Source organism: Nannobrachium achirus (assembly GCF_963921795.1).
Source record: "Nannobrachium achirus genome assembly, chromosome: 22".
NCBI classification, from domain to species: Eukaryota; Metazoa; Chordata; class Actinopteri; order Myctophiformes; family Myctophidae; genus Nannobrachium; species Nannobrachium achirus.
This window is the reverse complement of record NC_137829.1, coordinates 25,874,643-25,900,580: the sequence shown is the minus strand read 5'-3', so window position 1 is coordinate 25,900,580 and position 25,938 is coordinate 25,874,643. Positions and strand designations below refer to the sequence as shown.

Sequence of the window (25,938 nt, the reverse complement as noted above, 5' to 3'; positions counted from 1 at the left end):
CAAATGTCATAATGTCCTGGTCTGGAGGTCTATTGGTGTTTTGGATGTGCGCTAACAAACGCCATTGTGCTCATGTGATCCTATTTATTTGGGCCTTTTTACTCTGAGAACCTTAAACAAACATGGGTGTGCAAACCTTTTAAATATATAGCCAACTGCTAAGAACATAAGAGACAAGGGGAACAGTGGTGTACTGTGTTTGTTTCCTGCAAAACCTGTAAGCTAGGATATCTAGTATGTCTGTGAAACAACAGCAACATGAAGCCAGGCCCGAGGCCTTTCAGAGTTGAGGAAAAAAACAAATATTTGTCAAATATGTCTCTTTCACCATACAGGTGTGTCTTTTACAAGTCCAGGCCCAGTCGCTCAATCTCATCGATCAGGAAGTCAATATCTGACCTGGTGGCAGCTGGGTTGGAGATGACCATGCGAAAAAAGTTGACCTTGTTTCCTTGAGGCTGGTAACCCACCATAGTTGTCCCACATTCCATCATCATTGCCTTGATCTTGGGGGCTACCTGTTGTCGGGGGAAAGTGAAATGTACACTGTAAAATCCTGAGGGTAACATTAACCCTGAGAGTGTAAAAATGGGCCCTTACACTAGAGTTAAAGTGGGAAATCCATGCCTCTACTTTTGACATCCCCTGCTCTGGTCATTCATTTATAACCAGAATTTATTTATTTATTAATGCTTTCGATGAGACTGAATTAAATACATGCATTTCCTTTTGGGAAATGTAGACTAAGTGATGTGTTTGATTTTTGTTTGATAATTTAATCACAATTTGACAGTTTAATTGAAAATGTACTAACCGTGGTGTCCCATTATTATTATTGGGACTTGTACCTTGGCATCCTACGTTAACCACTTAAACCCCAGCATCCATATTCAGGGGTGTCACAAGCGGGGGAAAGTGGGACTGAGTTACTAGGGTCCAAGGTGGAGGGGCCTTAATTATATTATACTTTAGCTAGAAAAATAGCAGATATACAAGCTCACCGAGTGCCACGCTGTAAGCTTGTATATCTGCTATTTTTGAAAAGTTGTGAAAATGTGTGCAAATCTTTGAATATATATTTTTAAGCAAACATCTGTAACTTAAATTTTGCTTCTGGGGGGTCCCTGGAACTAAATGTTTTGAGATGAGGGTCTGTGGCCAAATACATATCATTTTGGGGGTACTTAACATGAAATCTTCTCAAACTTTCAAAAATAGCAGATCTTCAAGCTCGCAGCGTGGCACTCGGTGCCGTGAGCTTGTATATCTGCTATTTTTTAATAGTTAAAGCACAAAATAATGCGTAATAATGCATTGCAGTCCCAGTCTAAATGTGTTAAAAAACCTATTTAGAACATTCATGGGGGGAATCCTTGTACCCAGGGCCCAGAATTTGGTGCGACACCCCTGTCCATTATGGGGAAAAAGATATTTAATGTCGAGCAAAAACAGAAAAGACACTAGTAAGAGCCCTGAGGGACTCCACTCATCAGCGTATTTGGGTTTTTTAAGTGGTTAACCCAAAACACATAAGTATTTATGCTCTCTTTGTTTATAGTATACTGTATCTACCCATGGCCTGAATCATAAGTCTAATTACTATGTAGTACGACGGTGTTCCTTTCCATGCTTTAAAATCGGTTATTTTAGGCAAGCGCCACCACTGTGCGATGCAGTACAAATTCTCTTTAAGTGAATTCATGTGAAAAGGGAGGGGGAGAGGAAGTCAAGCATACAGGCCATCGAGGTGTCATTACCTTGTGTAACCTTTCCCGTCTCTCCTCTCCATCAGGCATAGCGCGCAGGCCAGGTGGAAAGTACCAGAAGCACACATTGGTGTGCTGTGGCTGTCAGGAATAAATAGAGAGAAAAAACATGATTACAAACAAAACACATATTCGTTACAAACGTAATAGTCAAGAAGGCTTAAAAGGGCCTGGGCCACAGGGTAGTGGTCCAGGCACCTAGGCTAGACCAGCGTCGCAGGTTCGAGTCCCGATCCTGTTGACCTTTGCTGCGTGTCATCCCCCCATCTCGCTCCCCGTTTCCTGTCAGCCTACTATACATCTAGGCAGAAAAAGCCCCAAAATATATATATAAAAAAAAGAAAATCTGCTATTTTGTCAAATCAACTATTTAGCATCAGACAATAAGTATCTGTTTTAGAAACCCAGCAGCATATCTCAGCACTACAGAACTGTTAGGTCTTATACTGCAGTGGGCTATGCCTCGGTAATGAGTTCTGATTTATATTCATCAGATAACTTGGTGCTCTGACATTTTATTAGCGTATTCTAATGGAAGATATTTGCCTCCTCTGGAAACGAGGCCGAGTTGAGAATGGAGGGAAACTAATCTCACCTCTCCGTCAAACACCATCTCGTAGCCCTCTCGGTTCTTGATTTTATTATAGAGATACGCTGACAGGTCCAGGCACTTGTCAATATGCTGCTCAAACCCCACCGTGCCCTTTAGGGGAGATAATAAAAAGGAGAAGAATTAATAAGAAGCTAAAATGTATGTGGAAATTACAATATATAAATAGCAGTGTGGTTGATGGGAGAGACAATGCAGCTGATAAGAGGCATACCTTTGCCTTCCACATGAGCCAGAACTTGAAGATATCAACATGCCGTCCACACTGAATAGCCTTGTCACCTGTGTCGTACGTCACATCATACTGTTTGTCTGGCTGAAAGAGGTAGCCGGCGCACATGGAATTGCAGCCTGATAATACTCCCTGCAATGGTCAAAGATGTGTTGGGATCAACAACGGCGTTAGAAGAGAATGACATTACAACGTGAGCTTGTAGATCTGCTATATTAGATGTGGGACACAAAGTATAGATTATACTAAAGTTGTATGCGTGTGCGTGTGTGACAGAGAGAAAGTATGTGTGAATGGCATGCATGCATGTATTTGTGCATAAAGTGCGAAACACTCATACCCTTTCTCTGACAAGAATGGCAGAGCATTGCAGTGGGACTCCCATCATCTTATGAGGGTTCCAGGTGACTGAGTTGGCCCTGCATAGATATCGAACCCAAAATTACAAGTGAGCATTCTGGTGTCTGTCCAAGACCATATTATATACTGTATATCAAACAACTCACAGTACCCAGATCGAACCTTTCAGTCAGATTGAAGTTTATGTGGTCATGCAACTTGTTATCCTAGATAAGCATTTTTATTTTTATTTTTTTGCAAAGCTTGAAGTGGCACAAAAAAACATGGTAGTTTGTGCTACACATCTGGCAAATACACAGTTACATTGTCTGGGGTTTACCTTTCAATTCCACTGAGCTTGTGTCTGTGTTTCCTGGACATCAGCAGGCCTCCGCCCCATGCACCCTGTGGAGTACACAACATTTATTTTAAACCGATTCACTTTCAACTAGAAAGGGGGACTCTGTGGCGTGCATGTTGCTGGCAGGCTGGGTGACCTATCCAGGGTTGTGTAAGTCTGCGGGTTGCAGCCATCAGGACCTGAGGAAGCTGCAGGTGTAAATAACGTTTCTACGACATACAGTTAAACATTCCACATGTGTGACACCCTTAATAATCAGAAGTGAAACATCATTGTGTGATCCCAGTTTGGGGTTGGCTGGATGTAGCCTTGTAAACCAGCCTCCTCTTTCCGGGAGAGGCTGGCTAAACTAGATGTCATGTTCATGCTTTTTATTCTTATCTTTAAAAAATACTGTAGGTCTCTCTCCCCCACTCATTTTAGAAACCAATAACAGGCAAACCATGTGGAAGATTTTTTAATTGACGCATCATTTCCGTAATCAGGTGTAACTCATTTGGTGAAGATTGGTAGATGGGCCAAGTGAAATCACTTTTGGCTTTGTGTGGTGTAGAGGAGGCCCCTCAATATGAGATTAAAAAATAAGTCAAAATAGACGATCAGTATTGAATATCAAAACTCTGTCTTATGCCTGTTTATCACATGACTCCATTGATAATGTGTTACTTTTTGTGTGAGTATGGGTTGAAGCAAAAAGTGTGTTCTGGTTGAGCAGAAATGGATGTGGCCTTATTGGGAGTTGTGTCATGATGTAAGGAAACCTGGGGAAAAAAAATATTGATGTTAAGCCCTACAGTTCAAGTGTTATAAACCAAAACATAAAGTGCCATTTAGGACAATTTATACAATTTGGGATGGAGGTACTTCCTTGACTTACTGCATGAAAAGTTTGGCCATGATCAGTCCCGCGGTTAGCCCCAGACACACACATGCACCCACAAAGACGCGAAAACCTAATATCCATCCCAGGCTTTCAGCCTGGCACAGAGAATTGATGAATAGTAGTGATGAGTAAGTACCATGATGCCTACAAAGGGTTTGGGATTTTATGTACACATCACTCACATTGTTGTTTATTTTGCACGTAAGACAGCGACTGTACATCACTCACGTCCACATGAAGCCACATGTTGTGTTTCTCACATATGTCTGCTATCTCGTTGATGGGGTCGAACGCCCCATACACAGTGGACCCAGCGGTGGCGTTAACAAACATCGGGACGTATCCCTGCAGACCAACAGGATCAGAAAAGAACATGGTTGGTTACAATTCAAGCAATTACAATTCCTTGCTCTGTACTGCATGTGATCAGCGACTTTAGAGGAAGTGGTTGAAATGCATTCATGAGATAACTCACTGTCTATGTAACCATTGTCTGGCCAGAATTGGACTGCCATTTCACGCAGCCTGAACACTACTTTGCCTTAAGAGAATTTAGTTCTAGAGACTGTGCTTTTGGAGATGCAGGAAGTCGGTGATATAACATTTGAGCAGACAAGAAGCATTTATCTTATGGAAATAACCTTGATGGTGTTCATGCATAGATCACTATTACCTCATTCTACAAGTAACTCTGGTTCATTTGTCAAATTGTGTGCAGTAAAACATAGATAAAAAAGAAACTCGATATACATAATAAATTCTGCTAGAGGGCAAATATATGACTCTCCCAAACTGATGATTTGATAGATTTTGAAATTCACCTTCTGCTTGGCATCAATGACCTTGGCCTCCAAATCAGCAGGAATGACTCGCCCCCTGTGGTAAAAAAGATCTCTTTTTACTTCTCATAGATACGTAGATAGATATATTGATCATTCAACAATACATAAAATGCATAATTGAACAAAATGTTGTCTGCTGGCTTAATTCAATCTAAGACTACTCCTAGTTAAAAACACCACTAATAAAATCACAGTCAGTTCATTCTTCTTTTTTTTTATCAGATTGTCTACATTTGTTTCATGTACAAACCTCTCATCTGTGCGCAAAAGAATCAGGTTCTCTGTTCCAAAACCGAGGGCTGCACTGGCTTTCTTAATGGAGTAGTGACTCTATAGGAACAGTATGGACGTCAATACAGGATATTAGCCTTACATGGATAACTGTTCTTATTACGGCAGTCTCTGAACATGGAATTATACCTAAAGAACACTGTTGCAAATCATTTTAAACACCTGGTACAATGTCACAGCAGATAACAGCAGCAACAACAATAACAATAATTATAATACTGAATTACTGATTAATAAATAGGTAAGTAAAACAAACAAACTAGATCATACTGTAGATAAGTAAAACATTGTGAGACTAACATGCTCCGAGGTGAAGAGAACCAATCTTGGGGCAGCTGTCATGCCTTTGGTCTTGACCTCTGGGAAAAACTTGTATCTGGCGATCATAACGCTGTACATGTTCGATATTGCTCCTCCTGTGGAAATCAGTTAAAGATGCACATTTAAATTCAAGGTGTTTTTTTTACCTTCTTCCTTTTCTTTTTATTTTTTTCAGGGCAGTGAACCCACACTCATTTTACACTCTGAGTTAAATTAATACTCAGGTTTTTTGCACAATTGACAAGGAGGTAAATGCAATAAATTGTTTAGCTACCATGCTCAGTACAACTTTTCTTGGGGCATCCAGGTGAGTTTATACCATTCAAGTCAATTTGAAGAAAAAGAAAAAGAAAAAAAAATCTTTATAGATCTTTATGTTTAACTAATTTATATATATAAAGATGTTTCTGGTTCTGATAAAGTATGCTATTAACTATGTGCATAGGCCTAAAGTAGCATGTTATTTTTTTTTTTTATAGATCCAAACTAATTAATGTCTGAACAATGGTGCAGCCCTTACCTGGTGAAAATATCCCATCACCCTCTCCATCAGGCCAGCCAATAATCTCTCTCATCTTTTTCAGTGTCAGCTGCTCCATGAGTACAAAGACTGGGGCTATCTCATAGGTGAACCTAGGGAACACCAAAGGACCCAGTTAAAAAATGGTTACCTTTTTGCCACTTGCAACTTTGCTCCTACATGAAGCCCAGTTAACACATACTAATTATGTGATCAATTTAGGACAGGATCAGAATACCACTTATTGATGTTATTGTAACCTACAGTATTTGTATGTTGGAGTATGTTAATACAAAATAAGTAACACCGCTAAGTAACACGGTGTCCCTACTCTTCTATTGAGAACTTAAGATCCTGTGGTAGAGTATGACCACTACTTGTTGACAAGTGGAACTGCCTGAAGTAAGTAGGTGTGCTCTTTTAGCTCAGTGGTGCATACAGTAGGGATGTCTGATATTGACTTTTTTTTTACCAATAACCGATATTGTCCAACTCTTAATTTCTGATACAGATATTAACCGATACCGATATATGCTGGCTTTTTCACCAAAAGTCAACTAATTGTCAGGTAAAAGTTTTGCGAACTGGAACTGAGGAAACTGTTAATGCTAGCAATAGCTAGCTCTATTCTTTTATCTGTTGTTTAGCCAGTATGTTTAAGCTTTTGTCTCACATTTCACATTTACATGTCGATTCTTACTCCATACAGTAAGAAGTCCTGGAAAAAAAGAAATATATATATATATATATATATATATATATATATATATATATATATATTCCGATATGAAGTTGTATGCTAATATCGGCCGATAATATCAGGAGGCTGATAAAATTGGACATCCCTAGCATACAGTATAGGTACATTTTGTCCCACTTGTGTGGGAGACCGAGATCTGAATTTCGGTCCTTTATCACATGAAGCTGCAGGATAGTATTCTGGTGGGAATCCATCAAAGCATCTACTGTATGGGTCAGTTGCTGTCCTGTACTATAGCTGAATGTCTTAACCACTAGATTCATCAACAGGCAAAGTTCTTGATACATTAAAGGATGTATTATTCTATCCTCTGCACACCATTAACTGACTTCAGTGCAGACTAATGGCCCATTCCCACTGGGCGCAATAAAGATAAAATATCGGTCTCAATCGAAATGGATGGCAACGCTGTGAACGATCGTTATCGATAATTATCGTTATCGTTATCTTTATCTTTATCACGCCCAGTGGGAATGGGCCTTTACATTGGTTGGTAACAAATAGTGTTTTGAGTCAGAGATCAACATAGCTCTGTTACATTGCACTGATGAATTGTCTTTAAGTCCATTAAGAATACTGTGTCCGCTTTAAGTCTCTGACTAAAACTGTTGCTTCCCTTCCAGAGGAGCATTGCCTGAAGCCTGTCCTTTAATGTACTTTCTCTCAATACTTCTACCTTAAACAAGTTGAACATTATCATGAACACTGCAAAAAAATATAATATGCTTATCGTTATAATGGAAAAATCATTTGAGGTTGCTTGAATTTTCTCATTATAGTAATTGTTAATTTGGTTTTATGATATCAAAATAAAATGTTGTTTCTATGTTGCAAAAACACATAAAACATTTTCCCCTAGAGCAGAGCGCAATCAATGTAGAATTACAGTGTTGCAAGCTTCATCTATCTACTCCTGTGTCCTATGCGATATTTTTCTAATTACATAACTATCTGTGTATTCATGCAATGAAGGTCAATGAATCTGTGTGGAACAATCTAGTGCCCTAAAGCACTGATGTTTTAGCTCTCGTTTGGCATAAGCCCAGATAACTAGGGAGAACAAAGTCTGATGATACTTAAAGGGGTACTGTCACCTAAAGGGGTCGAGGGGCAGATTACACTGTGACATGAGCTTCAGACTGTTTCAGACCGTTTCAGAGAAGCTCATGTCACAATGTAATCTGCCCCTCAACCCCTTTAGGTGACAGTACCCCTTTAACTAGCATCCCAAATGAATTTCACCTCACTCACTCATGTAGATTATGCTCACTAATTCTGATGATAGAAGCCCTCGACATGATATGTCAGCCTATTAGTGTCAATCGATTCCTGCCAGCAGTAATTAGAGTTGATGGAGTAATTAATGAATGTGAATTATAAATATGTAAACAACCTCCACCCTCTAGTTTGAATCTCCCACAATGACATTGCCCACAGCAGAAAGCCAACCACAGCTGAGATATAGCTTCAGAATCAAATTGATTCTGGGCTTTATCAAAGCCATTAGGAAATGATAAAGGACAAATGAAACAAAAATAATTGCACATAATAGAATTTTAGAAATATATGTTGGAGGATTGAAAAGCATTGACAGGCTATAGTGGGGAATCTCCTTCAACATTGCTATGTCAGTCAGGAGGACTAGCAGGGCAGAGAGAATCCCTGACTTCATCATTGATGCTTGGGACCACAATGGAAACAGGCCCTCATGGCTTTTTGTGTTATTATTTTAGCATTATTGTACTGTATAACGTTTTGAAAACTGTTGATTAATCAATTTATTTAATTCCACTGCAGGACGACAGTGTACAGATGAAAATGTCAAACCCATTACCACGCAGATCACTCATACAACTCTGCTCAGGTGTGCTTTGTTAAATCCTTATAGTCTGTTACTGTTAACCAGTATTATTTTAATATGTAATTAGAATATTGTTTACAACCATCTATTTGCTGTCTCACAATGGAGAGATGGACATAAACATCTTTCTGAAGCTTCTAAACAAGGGCTACATGCTTGTGTTAGACCCATTATAAATGTACAGTATGTCATAAATCAGTTTTGTGCACACTTGTTTGATGCTGGGTGTCTCGTCGTGCCACAGATGCACATACACTATGTGACCTCACAGAACCAGGAAGTTGGTCTTGGGGTAAGCACACCAATGCTGTCATGTCATGAGCTCAAGTTGATTGTTTGTGATTATCTCTCGCCTATGTTGTGGATTTCATTTACCTTGAATCAAATGTAAAAAAAAAAGAAAAAAAAAAAAAATCAACATGCCAATCTATTGCTTATAGCAATGTCACAATGGTGTATGTTTTTTTTTGAGAGAGAGAGAGACTTCTGGTACAAAATACATAAATAGTTCTCAACATCTGTGTCATTATTCTGTGAGAACATTACTAGCCAAGTTCTATAGCTTATTCAGGACACCTCCCTGGATAGATAGTTTGTGTGCATGCATGCATGGATGCGTGTGCACAGGCGTGTGTGTGTGTGTGTGTGTGTGTGTGTGTGTGTGTGTGTGTGTGTGTGTGTGTACATGCGTGCATGTGGTCTTTTCCATTGAAAGGGGAAAGCAACACTAAATATCAATGCTGATTGTGCACATGATCTCAGGGGAGGATCTGTCTTTTCGTCTAGCAATGTTTTCTCACGGGAACTATCATTACAAAAAACAAAAGCGCTACTTAAACTGCATGCAAATCAATATGCAATTTGGCTTGCCTGTAGGGCTGTAGTATCTGACTACAGCCAGAGTACAGGTCAACTATAATGATCTTGGGGGAGCACAGAAATCACATCTCCCCTTTTGTGCTTTTGACATTTCATGGTTTGCTTGCTTGAGGGACAGACTATCAGAGCATGCAGAGTGTTCTTCGACTAAAAGCATACAGGCTCTTTAGAAAGCTGATGTTTAGAAAGACGAAGCTGACTGTTTTTATAGGTTAGAATGACATTAACCCAGTTGATCTCGAATCTAAATGAATACAAGTTGTGTTCTGTATTGTGAGAAAACCCTGTTTGCTGACTGTGACTGTGATTATTGGCCCAATTAAAACCTGGAAATTGCAACCCAACTGCAATTCAAACGAGAGGATTTGTTAAAACAATCTGTGGCATACACTCACATATTAGTGTTTGCTGTAGAGGTAAGCCATTCTCCTGCCAACCCAATGATGTCTAATCCAGTGGAGAGTTGGTTAAAGAACCTGGGGTGACCTGGAATTCACATACAGAAAGCTGAGCAACATGTTTCACACAAGCTATTAATCATCTGAGGATCTTTCGAGAAACTGACTTGTCATTATTACAGCATGTAAAGCTAATGAGACGTATTGATTGCACTGAGACATGTTATTCTGGCTTTACTGTGCTTGGACTAGGGATGGGACAATAATCGTTATTATCGTTTATCGTGATAAAAAAAACGATAATCGTATCGTGGAGATTTACATTTATCGTGAAATTGTCCTCCGTCATGCACTGGGATCAATTCACCTTTTATTTGCCGAGCTGCATATCCGGTACCTCTTAAACCCTCTATAATTGGTCAAATTGACATGTAAAGAACATACTTATTCACTCTACAAATCTCTTTGCCAAAAATAGCCGTTGCGATGCGTTGAGAGCTTGTAGATTGCTATTTTGGGCAAACGGTCTGCCCCAGAATAATGAATGCTATAGGGATATTTTGATTATCACTAAAAATCGTAAATCACAGTTATCTTGGTCACAATAATCATGACATGAAATGTTCATATCGTCCCATCCCCATCACTTTGGACTCTTTGGTCTTACCTGTCCTCACCCCATATTTCAGGGTGTCCCTGCAGTCCACCAGGATCTGTTCCAGAGATTCGGGTTGGTCGGACAGCTCCAGGTTGAAGCCCTCCATGCCCTCCAGGAGCTGGTGGGGGTGGTGGAAATCCAGCACCTTGGTTGACCTGTCAAAGGTCTTCCGCACGTAGTTTGTGAGAATGTCCACAAACTCCAGCAAGAACTGTATGGTAATCTCCTCTCCATTTTTGGCAGGCAATAAATCTAGGAGATATGTATGGGCAGTGGTGGGGAAAAGTACTCACATTCTTTACTTAGGTAAAAGTACTGCATAGTAGAAATACTCTGTTAGGGTGCCCTCACACCAAAGTACCTATGAGAGTGGAATCTGCGTTCCGCCAATGCATTTCAATGAGAATTAAGCGGTTTCATGCCAGCAGAGGATTTCTGCAAAAAACGCTCCCTTCTCATTGAAATGCATTGGCGGAACGCGGATTTCACTCTCATAGGTATTTTGGTGTGAGGGCACCCTTACAAGTAAAAGTCTGCAATTCAAAATTGACTTGAGTAAGGGTGCCCTCACACCAAAATACCTATGAGAGTGGAATCCGTGTTCTGCCAATGCATTTCAATGAGAATGGAGCGGTTTCATGCCAGTAGAGGATTTCTGCAAAAACCACTCCACTCTCATTGAAATGCATTGGCAGAACGCAGATTCCACTCTCATAGGTATTTTGGTGTGAGGGCACCCTAAAAGTACAACAGTATTGGTATCAAAAAATGTACTTAAAGTACCAAAAGTATAAAGTACTCATTACGCAGAATTTCCCATTTCACAAGTTTTCAAATGTATAAAAATAATCATTTGAAAATAGACGATCTACAAGCTCGCATTGTGAGTGAGCTTGGAGATTTGCTATTTTCAAATGGCCGAAATGTATAGGGCTGAAGTGGGTAATGTATGTTTTGTAATAATAATACAAATCTACAAAGTGAGTAGTAACTAAAGTTTTCAAATAATTGTAGTGGAGTAAAAGTACAACAGGCCTATTTGCCTCTGAGATGTAGTGGAGTAGAAGTAAAATTATGGAAAATTGGAAATCTCCAGAAATGTACAAACATCTCAAAATTGTACTTAAGTACTCAAGTAAATGTACTTAGTTACTTTACACCACTGTTTGTAGGCAATATGTCAATTTTTTTCTACAACTGTTCCATGATTATAACTTTAAATATTAAGGTTGATAATATGTGGGGGCCATTTTCACACGTGTTTGCAAAATTCCTCATGACATTAAATCCTATGGCTATACATGTTCTTTATCTATTGCTGTGTTGTGCACTGAACTCGTCCAGATCCAAACATTCCAACCCTGTTAGTTTGTTAATCAATTAAGAGTAGACATATTTAATGTAATCAAATGAAGCTAAGGATTGGATATAATAATCCATTATATAGTCCATTTTAACATTTGTACTTACAATAAATTTCAGGGAAAGAAAATCTCATGAACCTAAAATCAGTAGGCTATAAAAATCTATATCAATGTTAAAATGTCTTTCTCTTGAAATCCTGTATTTTATTTAATGAAATTAGTCCATTTAAAAATATATAGGTCAGATTTTTTTTCTTTTTTTTTCTTTTTTACCTACCTCTGGCAAATAGATTGGAGAAATCCGTCTCGGTGCGTCTGAACCCTGAGTCCCTGTCGCTGTTATCACATGAGAGCAGGTTCCTGGATGAGCGCTCTTTGAAGGAACCTTCAATCCTGCTCCTTTCCTCCAGATTGTTATTCTTCTGCAAAAACCCTAAATGATCACAAGAGGGGGCAGATTCAGATTCTAACGGACCATTACGGTTTCCATACATTTTGTCGAGCACAGCTTTTACAAGCTATACTAAAAATCAATTGCCATAGCCTATATCTGACGCGTTGTTGTCCCAGTGGAGCAGGTGGTGTTGAATGCTACTGTAGCCTATTTACTTTTCAAAAGGTCTCTCCGTCCTGGCCAGGGAATCCTATTTATGGGCGGAATATATGTGTAGGGGAGGTGACATCAGCACCAAACTCCAACCAAGCAAATAGCTGTCATGTATGGCCTGGTTGTAAATTATTATTAAGCTCCTGCTCTCCTCTGACAGATTCTAGAATCTAGCCTATACTTCAGACATGGGAACAATACCAAGAACAGCATTACATCACCATCGGAATATGAACAGATTATTTTTGAGTGGGCACTGGTGGTAGATGGTCTGAATGAAGGGTTTGATTTGATTTGATTTGCTATTAAGGCCCGTTCTCGAAAATATTTTCCAGAACAAATTATGACGGAGCCTATTTTGGGAGATAGCCTGGCTGCTACCACGCAAATTGATAAGATTCGAGGCACATTTAATAGATTTAAATAAATCGATCCTATAATCTCATAGGATAATTAGTGATTTCTCTCCAGATTCCCTTTCTGCGTTCTTAATCAACCTTATGGGCTGCAATCGCATGCACCGTTCATTTAGGTCACCTAACCTAATTGCCTAGATAGAACATTAAATGAATATCCTCATAAACTTTCCAGGCCTCTGGTCTAGACACATATAGGCCTATCTTATCTTTGATTGGCAATGGTCCGTCCAATGTAGCTCATTCATTCGCCTATTCTAAATAAAAGCAATAGAACATGTCCTTTAAAAATACCTCTAATTATTAGCCTAATTTCTGCTATAACAAAATGATTAACTTGATAATGCATCCAATTGTCGCTGTGCGAATAGAAGAAAGGACTGGAGGTTCTTGCGTGTCCTCCCGAGATCAAGTAGCTTACATAATAGCCTAATTAATAATAATATATGTCTATAACAAAATGCCTATACAATAATATAATAATATGGGTAATAATAATAATATGGGTAATAATAATAACAACAATCTGTGTAATAATAATATAAATAATATGATAGGCTTTAGGCTAAACGATAGTTCAATTTAATATGCAAATCTCTGTTATCTTCAATTGAAAGCTGCCACTAGTCTAGGCCTATTAGCCTATCTAAGTAACGTGGGAAATGGATATACATTGGTTACAACTTACAAGTTACAACACGTATAAGAGATCCTCACAGTCACCAAGCCTATATGACAACACTGCCAAATGATGCATTCAATGAGGGCAATCATAAATTGCCAAGTGTTCTTTCTGAAAACGAGTTAAAAATAAATCTTAGAAAAGCCATGACATGAATGTCCACTCCACTCACCACATATCTTCATTCCTAATTTCCTAGTACATCCATGAGCAACTCCACACCATGCGTCATAGCCTAAAATAGATTTGATATAGAAAACCATTAGATTACACCATCTAGTGTGTGTGTGTGTGTGTGTGTGTGTGTGTGTGTGTGTGTGTGTGTGTGTGTGTGTGTGTGTGTGTGTGTGTGTGTGTGTGTGTGTGTGTGTGTGTGTGTGTGTGTGTGTGTGTGTGTGTGTGTGTGTGTGTGTGAGAGAGAGAGAGAGAGAGACAAAGAGTGATATATATCTATATATCTATCTCTCTCTCTCTCTCTCTCTCTCTCTCTCTCTCTCTCTCTATATATATATATATATATATATATATATATATATATATATATATATATATATAAACGATTTAGCCTATAAAGTAGGCCTACCTTACATTTAGGACCTTTAAGGATTTCAAATTAATTAGCCGTTCAGATTTATGGCAGCCTGAAGATCTAATTGAGTGAAAAGATGCTGGTTAAAATGCACGCATCACTAGACATGGGCCGGCTGGCCAGTGACAGATAGAGAATTGCGCCGTTATCAAGGGCTCCCAGCGAGGGAGGGGAGGGATGCATGGGGGCACCTTGGATGGAAGCACACTGATGGGAACACACACGCACACCAAATTCTCAAAAGCAGCAATTTTAGGGGGGGTGGAGGAGGCGACCAGTTCCACCCCCCACATCCCAATTTAACCCTTGCTTTGGATCATTTGATAAATCATTACCCTCCTCAGTCACATCATTGAAGGCACTCTAACTCACTCCCAGTTTTGCACGCAGTGATTTCAGCCACTAGAAGAGATTTGGCAACAAAGAGAGAGAGTGCACACACACACACACGCACGCACGCACGCACACACACACACACACACACACACACACACACACACACACACACACACACACACACACACACACACAATGCCAAATAAATGTTGCTGGGTAGATGATGTGCACTCACTGAGGATTTTCTTTTCTTTATGTGTAGACCCAAACAAAATATTATCTCAATTTGTCACCGGGGGCAAAAAGCCACAAACGAAATACCAGTGGGCCGAAACATTTATCCAACATCAAAAGCTCTGGAGATAAATCCTGAGCTTTATGGCTCTATTTGATAGAATACATTTTTGCCGCATTTAACATGTAGTTGGATTTTAGCAGGAACATGTAGGCTCGACATTATTAAGGCTATTTAACTGTTCAATTCATGGGGAGAAACAGATTTAGAAACGTTTCAATATTAGCCTGAAAGCATGTGTTTTACCCAGGGGCTCTATAGCTTACCATTCGATGGTGGGCATGCCATTAAGGGGGATTTAATGTACCTGAATTAACAGCCACTTTGTGAGTCATTTCCAGTTCAAGTCCATGTAGGCACTTACATTCAACAAGAACTGTCAGTAGGCCTAATGGTAGAATCAGTGGGCTTATAGACCTAGTAGAAATATAATAGGCGAATACAACAACACAAATAGGCTAATAATGAATGATATGCTAATAATAAATAATTACATAGGCTACTAGCCAAATAGTTAATTATAATAACATTTAATTTGCACAATCTTTAGAGAAAATTCATCTAGTTTTGAACTCTATATCGGAACCCATGGTGGCCCAGACAGACGCAGACTAATTGCCTCGAGCAGAATGTATGGGGAGGACATCATTTTGTGGCAGTCAGAGAGCCTGGTCTATCATCAGATGCCGGGAGGTCCGCTGCATGCAGCGCTGCTGCGGTGATTTGTTGGGAGGAAGGCATTTCAAATCGCACCGTTTTCTCTCGATGGAAATGATTAATGGCGTTTCCCACAAAGCAAATAGCACAAGTGAAATAGCATTTTGTCTGTGATGGACCTACTTGAGCCGGGTGGTCGTAAATTTGTCGAGTTTGGATCCGGTTCCCCGCCCGAGGAGGAGGGTGCAGACGCCGCCATCACTCCTGAGACAGCGGAAAAGTCTTCACTTCAAAGCTCGGACACTTTTTTTGTTACCAGATCTGTTTTTATAGCTTATCATTCAAAATGAAAAGAATCACATTCTAACGAGAAGAAATGATGGGCTGTGCATCCATCCGTTGGTATGGGTCATGGCCCATTCCAAAAAAATAAAAATAATAATAATGTTTGCATGTTAAAGATAAGATGCCACCTCTAAAATACTGAGATTGATTGATAGAGAGATGCCCAAAGTACAAAATATTGGCTACTTTACGAAGGCATATTGCAGATATAGCTCTGCACATGCAGTCTGACTGAGTGAATGCAGTCAGAAGACGAATAATATAAATATATACTTATAATTTATATATTAGGCCTATATACAATAAGAACGCTGCAAACAACCAATGCTTCTCGTCAAATCAACCATGGCCACTGAGTCACTGACAGTGACACATTTTCAGCCCATGATTTCAACACCATATCATGATCTTGGTCAAGGTGGATAATGAATGATCGCTCGTCACTGTGAATGCCTTTAGTTCAACAGAGATTCATATGCCTATGCCTTATAAAAATGCACTATACTAGCCTACATTTCTTTCGCCAAGAATAGCCTATATGCAATATAGCCTTCAATACCACAGTTTTGGAATACCCATATTTTTGAATAGTAGGCTATAGTCAAACTATGATTTTTTTTTATTGCATATGACGATAAGAATAGAATGACTTTGTTCAAATTGAGATGGCATAGATGTATCATGTAGCCACAGTTTACTGATACAATTTGAGAGCATTATAGCTTATTTAAAAAGAAAAAAAAATGTAGGTCAATGTCACATAAAAAATATGCCATGCAAAATAACAAATATGTATTATACACTAAAGAACGTTCATATTATAACTTAACCTGTAGCTTTGAACAAAAACAAGGTTTTATGCACTGCTTTATGTGAAGAGCAACAATCAGACCTAAATCTATTGCGTTACATTTTATAAAACACCTGTTAGAGCATCTATACAGTCACTACAACATTTTTTTCCCTTCCACGTTCTTAGAGTTAAGCTTGTTACATCTAGAAAAATGCATGTTATAAAGTGTCTTACCGTTCGTTGCCTGCGCGTGTTTGGTCCAGCCAGGTAAACAGGTAGGCTACAGTCCAAAAAAAGAAGCCGAACGAAACACCAAATTATAAGTCCTTGAGCAGAAACTGGTGCGCTTCTTGCTATACTCCAAGAGAAAATCGGGTTTACTTTCACTTTTCTGCCAGATCTCATGCAAGGTGACCTTTTTTTAAATTGAAGTGGGGTATGATTTGCAGATATTTAAAGCGGGCTTTGCCCATTTATTGTACTGCGCACGCATGAGTCACGGCAATAATACCCCCTCTGGTGCTGCATATTTCTCCCAATGTTAAGCAGGAGCCACCTTGTCTCCAAATTTGCACAGAATCGAATCGCGTCGCTTTCGGCAACGGTGCGACTTTTTGTTATGGAAGTGTTGATTGTCTTTGGAGCTATATACCTCTGTTTTAGAATCCTGATCACGATCCTGGACTTGGAAGTTTGATTCTATGAGCAACACATTACGTGAGAAGTGAGGGTGGGAGGGGTAGAGGTTGCTGTGGTGTTCACGTGAAGTCAGAGATAACAAAATGAACGTAATCGGTGATCTCATCCCAATTCTAAATGATTTATTGAGTAGACTTTTATTTATCTTTTATTTTGTTTTATGTTTTTTACGTTTTATGTCGTCTTACTATTGTGATTAGTGAAAACAATTGTTTGACAGTTATTGGCATAATTATATGTTTGGTTTGCTAAAGTAGATTAGGCTAATATCCAGAATCATGTTCATGAACATTTATCCATTTTCTGTGGGAATGCAGGAGAGAGAATTGGGGAAAGGAAAGGTTGATGATGGGGAAAATACAAGGCGTGTTTAAGTCTGTAATGATTCCACAAGGTGGCAGTGGGGAATCATAAATGACTCCTCCAAGAGACTCAAATGGGCCATTCCAGAAATACTCCACAAGCTATTATAAACTGACCTGTTAATCACAAATACGATATTACCATAACAACGACTGCAGAGCATGTTGTTCGGTCATGCTGGACTGCACGCAAGTTATTTATAGACCTATTCAATCTCTCTCCCCGTGGAAAACAGCGATCATCTGTCTGGTAAAAATCAATGTCTAACATTATAGTTGCACTCACTTAACACAATAAAAAGGCTGTTGGTTGCACACGAGCACGCGGTGCATTCTATCTGACATGGATGTTTCAGCACTGGACAGCGCCCTGGTTTTACTGAGGCTGCTGTCCAGCCTATAGACTTTGACGAATAGGGTCCTTTGATAACACCTCTCAACACGTCTACCGATCAGGACATGCCTATGTGTCCCATTCTCATAGAACAAATAGGTTTCTTCTGTGTTAGTCACCTCTTTGAGATCTGAACACCATCTTGTTGAACTAGCCTTAATGTTGTCAGCGGCCGTGACCCTGAGAAAACACATAACAGGTTCTTCATTTATAGTTTGGGTGTCAAGAAGTAAAACAATGATTCAGATGTCAGGCTGAGCTTGTGCAATATCCAATCAAAGGGAACATAAATGGGTTCTATTTTGTTTTTATATTTATATTTTTTGGTAGCATTATAAGGACCACCACAAGATGGAGCATAATCCAAACGATTTCAGACTAGCACACGCACGTACGCACACACGCACGCGAGCGCGCGCACACACACACACACACACACACACACACACACACACACACACACACACACACACACTCACACTCACACTCACACTCACACTCACACTCACACTCACACTCTCTCACTCTCTCTCTCTCTCAGAGTGAGAGAAGGAGGGAGAGAGAGAGAGAGAGAGAGAGAGAGAGAGAGGATGATGTGTCAGAGTTGATGATATGGCAATTATGATGATAATATACTAAAAAAGGAACTGTCCACCATTGTATTGAATAACAAAAAGATAACTGTGATCGTTGCTGTCAGGCAGAAACGTCATATCTCCACATTTTCAATGTAAATTAATGCCCTATACTTCATCATACAAGAGTGTTACATAGAAGTAGTGAAAATAGCAGGCTGATGTCATGCTCATGTCACCATGACTCAGATATAGGAGTTCCCAATGCAGTGTGTTGTCAAACCTCAATGTGTCCTCATGGCATCAAACAAATCAGTCAGCTCCAAATATGGGCACAAAAAAAATGCACCTATGCACTTGGTATCAGGCACACATGACACACATGCATATCTCCTTGGATGGGCCTTTGTATCCGTGACGCTATAGTTATCTCCATACATGGAGTTTCGTGCTCATACGGACACTCATACATACATACAAAGCCAGACGTAGGAGCGGTTAGCGCACTCAAAAAGGATGCCCATATTTGGGCAAAAAAATGGACAAGGAAGGACTGACACAGGGCCGCGTAGCAGTTCCTGATATGACCACTATGTCTATTGTAGTTCACTTCTCCCTCTCGGTTCTGGGGGCTTGGGACTGACAGGTAAAGAAATCTCCATATGGGCATAAAGGGGATAAGGACTGAAAGATACAGATATCTCCATATATGGGCATATCAGGATGCCTATATTTGGGCATAAAGGACTGACACAGAGCTCATGTGTAGCAGGCACGTTGTGACAAATTGTCTCCACTCCGTCCTAACTCTCACTATTGAATGAATTCATCCTGGCTCTCAGAAACTCTGTCCATGATAAGAATTGACAACTTCTTCAGATCCACAATTGATAGGTGGTAGCCCACAGCAAACAGGTGCTTGGTGGGAAAAGGGGTATAGCAAGGGTTTATCTTCAAATGTGAGATCAGGATTAAGAGGATAAAATCAGCATTGTGTGAAATACCCTGGTTGTTTGTTAAAGTGAACTGTGCTGCCATTATAAGCAGTAGCCTATCGCTGTTTACTTCAGATGATGAAATATTTATACAGCTATTGATATTGTAATCCTTGATTGTTTGCTTTGTTTGCTTTCTTGGCCAGGGCTCCCTTGTAAAAGAGATTCAATCTTTTATAAATGTACTTTATAAGTTTAAAACTTAAAGGGATAGTATAATCCAAAAATAACTTATTGTTAAGGGAGATAAGCTAAAGGGAGACTATGTTTTGCACCCTGTCCGTCCGTCCGTGTGTCCGTTACCAGCTAATCTCCGGTGCCGTTGACCCGGTCACTGCCAAACTGTGCACACACACTCCCTGGTTGCCAATTCAGACCCTCTGTCCCACATTATTCACATGGGCCTGTTCTAGTGCCACCATGAGGTGGAATTTTGCAAAACAATTTTTTTGACAGTAATCCTACACATTTCACACACCCAAAAATCATGTATCTGTTAGATTTTTCATATTCTATCCTGATTGGTTAAGATTGGCTTCCAAAGTTTGCATGATTAAAATGCCTCAAATCATGCAATAGCCCCATGCAGCGTGCAATTTTACTGAAATTGAGCTCACACATTCCCACTAGGCCGAGGAAGAAATGCCACTTAAAAAAATTCAAACCAGCCTCATGGTGTTGCTATAACAAGCCGATTTGCGTTTTTACCTATAACTCCACTGATCAGTGAAAAACGTTGTATGCGCACTCCCTATAGGCCAAGGAAAAACCTTCTCCCTGCATTTTTCAGATCAGCCTTTTATAGCGCCACCAGGAAGCCAATTTATGTAAAACACATTTTTGGATTTTACACCTTCAGATTTGTACAGTATCTCTACAGTCATGTGATCAAGACGGATCTGTCCAATATTTCATATTCCATCCTTATTGGCTAAGATTGGCCTCCAAACTTTGCAGGACTGGTCCGTTTTGAACAAAATGCCTCAAATCATGAACGCAGCTACGCTTTCAGTGAAACTTTGCACGCACTAGGTCAAGGAACAAATGCCATTGCCAACCTTTTCACATTGTCCTGTTATAGCGCCACCATCAGATTGACTCTTGCAATACAATTCTTTGGAACAAAATCATGCATGCAGCATCCGTGAAAGGTAGAAGACATTGCACCATTTTCACATTAGCCTATTATAACGCCACCAGGAGGCCAGAATTCCTGACCTGGTGATGACCTGTGCTTGCTTGAGAGAGTGTTTTCATTGTATTGTGTGCAGGCAGCTCAGTCAGTAGAGCTTTGGCCTATTCACCACATCCAGGGAAGCTATAGTGAAACATGTTTGTAAAAAAATGGTGTTTCAACTGGTCAGCCAAATGAGATATAGGCATGTAAGTGATATTACACTGATTGTATATCTGTTCTTGAGGTAATTCATTATTCCCCTATTGGCCTATATCATGGAGGCTAATTTCACCTTTGGCATACACAAATAAGTCAGTGTGTCCAAAACATAGATACTGTTCTGTAGTTATCCTTTTATTTTATGTTTTTAGATAGAGATAGAGATAGGAACCGATGTGTTGGGAACGGGGAACAGTTTGGGTGAAGGACCATTCATTCACAACATCAGAAGCTGTCATGTGGCATTATTAAACATAATATAGTGAACTAAAATGGTTATCTGTCGTCACTAGCATCGACGCTAACGCCAGCATGTGTTTCCCCATAGAGGCAGCTAGCACCCATTAGCAGTGGTAAGTTTGTTATTTCTTGCATTATTTAATTTGGGTTGTTAGACAAAAAGGTGAAAAGTGAACCAACTTAAAAGTGTGTTAACAACTTGTTTTCAAAGCTTTTTATGATTGACTGAATACTTTATTAACAGTTTGCAAATATACAGGTAAGATTACCCATTTCACCCAGTGCCAATTGCCTATGTAATCCTGGGCTCTGCTCTAGGGTGGATCTTAAATGACCTTTTTTAGATTTTCTTGAGTCTCACCCCCCAATTATGTTCCAATGTACAAAAAAATGCTTTGGTTAAAATTTGGTTGAATTTCAAGCATATTTAGAGGTAGCTCAATCAAGTCAAAGATTGTACATTTTATTGGTCAAAATCGAATTGCACTGCAGGCACATTTAAGTTATACATTACACATTATTCTTATACTAAGCACAGAAATTATAATTTTTAAGCTTACAAATCTAAACACAAATCTGATTACATGTTTGTCATATGTCAAACCAGAATTAATGTATTGTAGGAAATAGCAAAGCAAAGAATGACAATTGCTATTTTTCATTTAACATGCACAATGACATGTCTTTATTGCACACTCTTCAATCATACTCACAACACACAACAAGTACACAGCCCCACTTCCTTGTTTACCCCCAAAAACCCCGAAAGTCACTGCAGTATAGCAATTCAGTAGTTACTGATCAATTAAAGTTTGTTTACGGCTATCGGGATACTTGTGCCGATGGTTCTGCACAATTTGCAGCAAGTATTGGAGTTGGGACTCATCTTTAGTAATGAGACCTCAATATTCTTGTATTAGGTCAACCCCACACTCTGCATGATCATTGACAACATTCATTGCCTTCACTACAGCCAGAGCTTCTTGGTACTGTAGTCTACCCTGGGCTCCCACTCATCGGGATCAACGTCAAGGAAGTCATCTGGGAGATCCATCATTTTGAAAAGCACTTCAATGTTCTTCCTTGCAATTGTTCCAAGGTCAACAGTAATTCTCAGTTCATGATCTTCATTTCCATCTTTCATGGCTCTCACCATCAGCCTCTTCGTTTGCGCGCTCACTTGACTGTCAAACAATGCAAGTCCGACAATCTCTGGAGCAAAATACCATAAGTGATTGGAACACTTTTGAGAAGCAGCTTTAGACACTTCAGGATTTATTGATGAATATTCCAGCAACGATTTTAACAGCTGCCAAGTAATTTAGTGGAGCGCTGACAGCAACAGGTGCCATCATCCATGCCTTCACATAATTGCAAACTGCAAAAATGCACAAATCCATGCATGCTTTTTCTTCCCTGAAGGTCAGTTTGAATTGGCCATGAAACATCCAGATCTTCATACAATAAATAACCTTTGCCATCCAACGGGCATGATGGGTAGCTCCTGGAGCTCTGAACCGGATACCTCGAGCAGCGAGTTCATCAATAAATGCTGAGGTGTCTAAAGCTGCTTCTCAAAAGTTTTCCAATCACTTATGGTGAACAGGGGCATATGAAGAGAATTACTGTTGACATTGGAACAATTGCAAGGAAGAACATTGAAGATTTTTTCCAAGGTGCTTTGAGTGGGAGCCCAGGGAGGACTACCAAGAAGCTCTGGCTGTAGTGAAGGCGATGAATGTTGTTAATGATCATGCAGAGTGTGGGGTTGACCTAATACAAGAATATTGTGGTCTCATTACTAAAGATGAGTCCCAACTCCAATACTTGCTGCAAATTGTGCAGGACTATCGGCACAAGTATCCCGATAGCCGTAAACAAACTTTAATTGATCAGTAACTACTGAATTGCTATACTGCAGTGACTTTCGGGGGTTTTGGGGGTAAACAAGGAAGTGGGGCTGTGTACTTGTTGTGTGTTGTGAGTATGATTGAAGAGTGTGCAATAAAGACATGTCATTGTGCACGTTAAATGAAAAATTGCAAATTGTCATTCTTTGCTTTGCTATTACCTACAATACATTAATTCTGGTTTGACATATGACAAACATGTAATCAGATTTGTGTTTAGATTTGTAAGCTTAAAAAATATCATTTCTGTGCTTAGTATAAGAATAATGTGTAATGTATAACTTAAATGTGCCTGCAGTGCAATTCGATTTTGACCAATAAAATGTACAATCTTTGACTTGATTGAGCTACCTCTAAATATGCTTGAAATTCAACCAAATTTTAACCAAAGCAGTTTTTTGTACATTGGAACATAATTGGGGGGTGAGACTCAAGAAAATCAGAAAAAGGTCATTTAAGATCCACCCTACTCTCCCTCTGCCGCGCCTGGGGAGACAACGGACTGACCTCATGCTTCCTTCAATGCATGAGTAGGCCAAGTTGTTTCTTTTCACCTGACAGTGAGGTTTTCCAACCAGTTCCTTTCCCCTCCATCAAGTGCCCCGGCTGGCATTATTGAGACCAGGATTACTGCATGTTTTTGTGAGGGTATCAACCCTAGGAGACACGGGGAGAACATGCAAACTCCACACAGAAAGGCCCTATCGCCGACCCCACCTAGGGTGTGGGCGCTGATGACGCGGAGGGAGAAACACGCCCCCAGCAGCCACAGCGTCCCCCGGCGGGAATCGAACCAAGGACCTTCTAGCTGTGAGGCGAACATGCCTATCTATGGGTCAATGGTGACAACCCAAATGAGAGATTTAATATTTTAGAGTGTAGAATTATTGCAGATCTTTCCAAATTACTGTAGTCTTTTTTTTTCTTGTATTATAAAGGTCATAAAAGTTCTTATAATGTCACTTCACTGTCATCTGGGGTGGAACCCCTCAAGGTTGGGAACCACTGCGTTATCAAGCTGATTGCAAGGAAGACATGAGACATCTCCAGGTAGTGTGTGTGTGTGTGTGTGTGTGTGTGTGTGTGTGTGTGTGTGTGTGTGTGTGTGTGTGTGTGTGTGTGTGTGTGTGTGTGTGTGTGTGTGTGTGTGTGTGTGTGTGTGTGTGTGTGTTGTGGGTTGACCTGTACTTGTGTGGGCCAAGTATTTTAGAAAAGATTTTGAAAAGTGGGGATTCAAATGCAGTTATGCAGTAGGTTCAGAGAGATGGAGATGGAGAGATGTCGAAAATGGGTCTGTCCCTTAATTTTAGTGAGCCGCATTGAGCTTTATTTGTTCCATGTTAACAAAAGTCAAATCGATAATGACACAAAACCTTGTTTCCATTGTGGTTCATAATCATCTAGACAAGCATAATGTTGTATCATTGTTGTTCCTCCAATCAGCATAAAGATTGTGTCAGTGTGAGGTAGCACTAGAAGATACTGGAGCCTAGTAGGTAGAGTTGCTGTTTACATCATCTAGAGGTTATGGGTTCAAACCCTACTTGAACATTTCCTTTGCAGACTGACTTTTAGAAGAACATGTTTAAAACAGCACAGAAAGCAGTGTGAATTGGCCTGGGACCAGTGGCACAGCCGACTAGTGGTGCAGGATACTTGGATGGTTGTTGCAACAGGCATTACCGCTTGGGCCAAATCTTATGTCGGGTGCTGATAATGACTCATTGATTCAGGAAAAACCTGAGAAAAGAAACCATTATAGAACAGAGTTTCCTGCTCTCTGTATGATCCGTCGGCTGTGAGTTCAAATCCCACCCAAGCTTTACTTTGCAGACCCACCAGGTAAACAGATGGGAAACCATTGTAAAATGCAGACGACTTTGTAGCTCACTCTGTTAAGATACTGTCTACATGTTCCATCTACTGTGGGTTCATTTCCCACTTGATTCTTTACTTTGAAGACCAACCAGATAAGACAGAAGGGAAACCATGTCAAAATGCAGATGACCTGGTAGTTGATTGCGACCGTCAGGGAGCAGTTTACTATGAAAACCTCCACCGGCCGTCCGTCCGTCGGTCGGTCGGTCGGTCGGTCGGTCACACGTCACACGTCACACCTTTGCCCTGCTCATATCTCCGCATCAGTATATAGGGCTTGTTTGTTTATTGTATGACATCACGCCACATCATCAGCTGTGGACTCTGTGATGTCATCGTATCGCATCAGTATATAGGGCTTGTTTGTTTATTGTATGACATCACGCCACATCATCAGCTGTGGACTCTGTGATGTCATCGTATCTCCATATATGGCCATCTCCGTATATGGAGATATAAGTCGTCCATGCCCAAGTATGGGCTGGTGAGGTCAGACTTTGTGTGATGCGTAGGTTATCTCCATATATGGAGATTCAACATTCCAGGCAATGCTCTCTTCCCTGGTGAGAATTGCCCCTTTATATAGGGCTTGTTTGTGTATTGTATGACATCACGCCACATCATCAGCTGTGGACTCTGTGATGTCATCGTATCTCCATATATGGCCATCTCCGTATATGGAGA

General features: G+C 40.0%; 1 protein-coding gene across 1 annotated transcript; it reads right to left on the bottom strand.

Annotated features, from left to right (window-relative positions):
• Nucleotides 1–344: 344 nt before the first annotated feature.
• gad1a (glutamate decarboxylase 1a) lies at nucleotides 345–15,926 on the bottom strand (the record flags this gene model as incomplete). Its single annotated transcript, XM_080752622.1, has 16 exons — nucleotides 345–518; nucleotides 1,758–1,847; nucleotides 2,362–2,469; nucleotides 2,591–2,740; nucleotides 2,949–3,027; nucleotides 3,288–3,352; nucleotides 4,420–4,536; nucleotides 5,013–5,067; nucleotides 5,284–5,363; nucleotides 5,625–5,740; nucleotides 6,166–6,278; nucleotides 10,061–10,151; nucleotides 10,731–10,973; nucleotides 12,363–12,518; nucleotides 13,963–14,025; nucleotides 15,851–15,926. The coding sequence occupies 16 exons, from the start codon at nucleotides 15,924–15,926 to the stop codon at nucleotides 345–347; spliced, it is 1,776 nt and encodes a 591-aa protein (XP_080608748.1).
• Nucleotides 15,927–25,938: the final 10,012 nt, after the last annotated feature.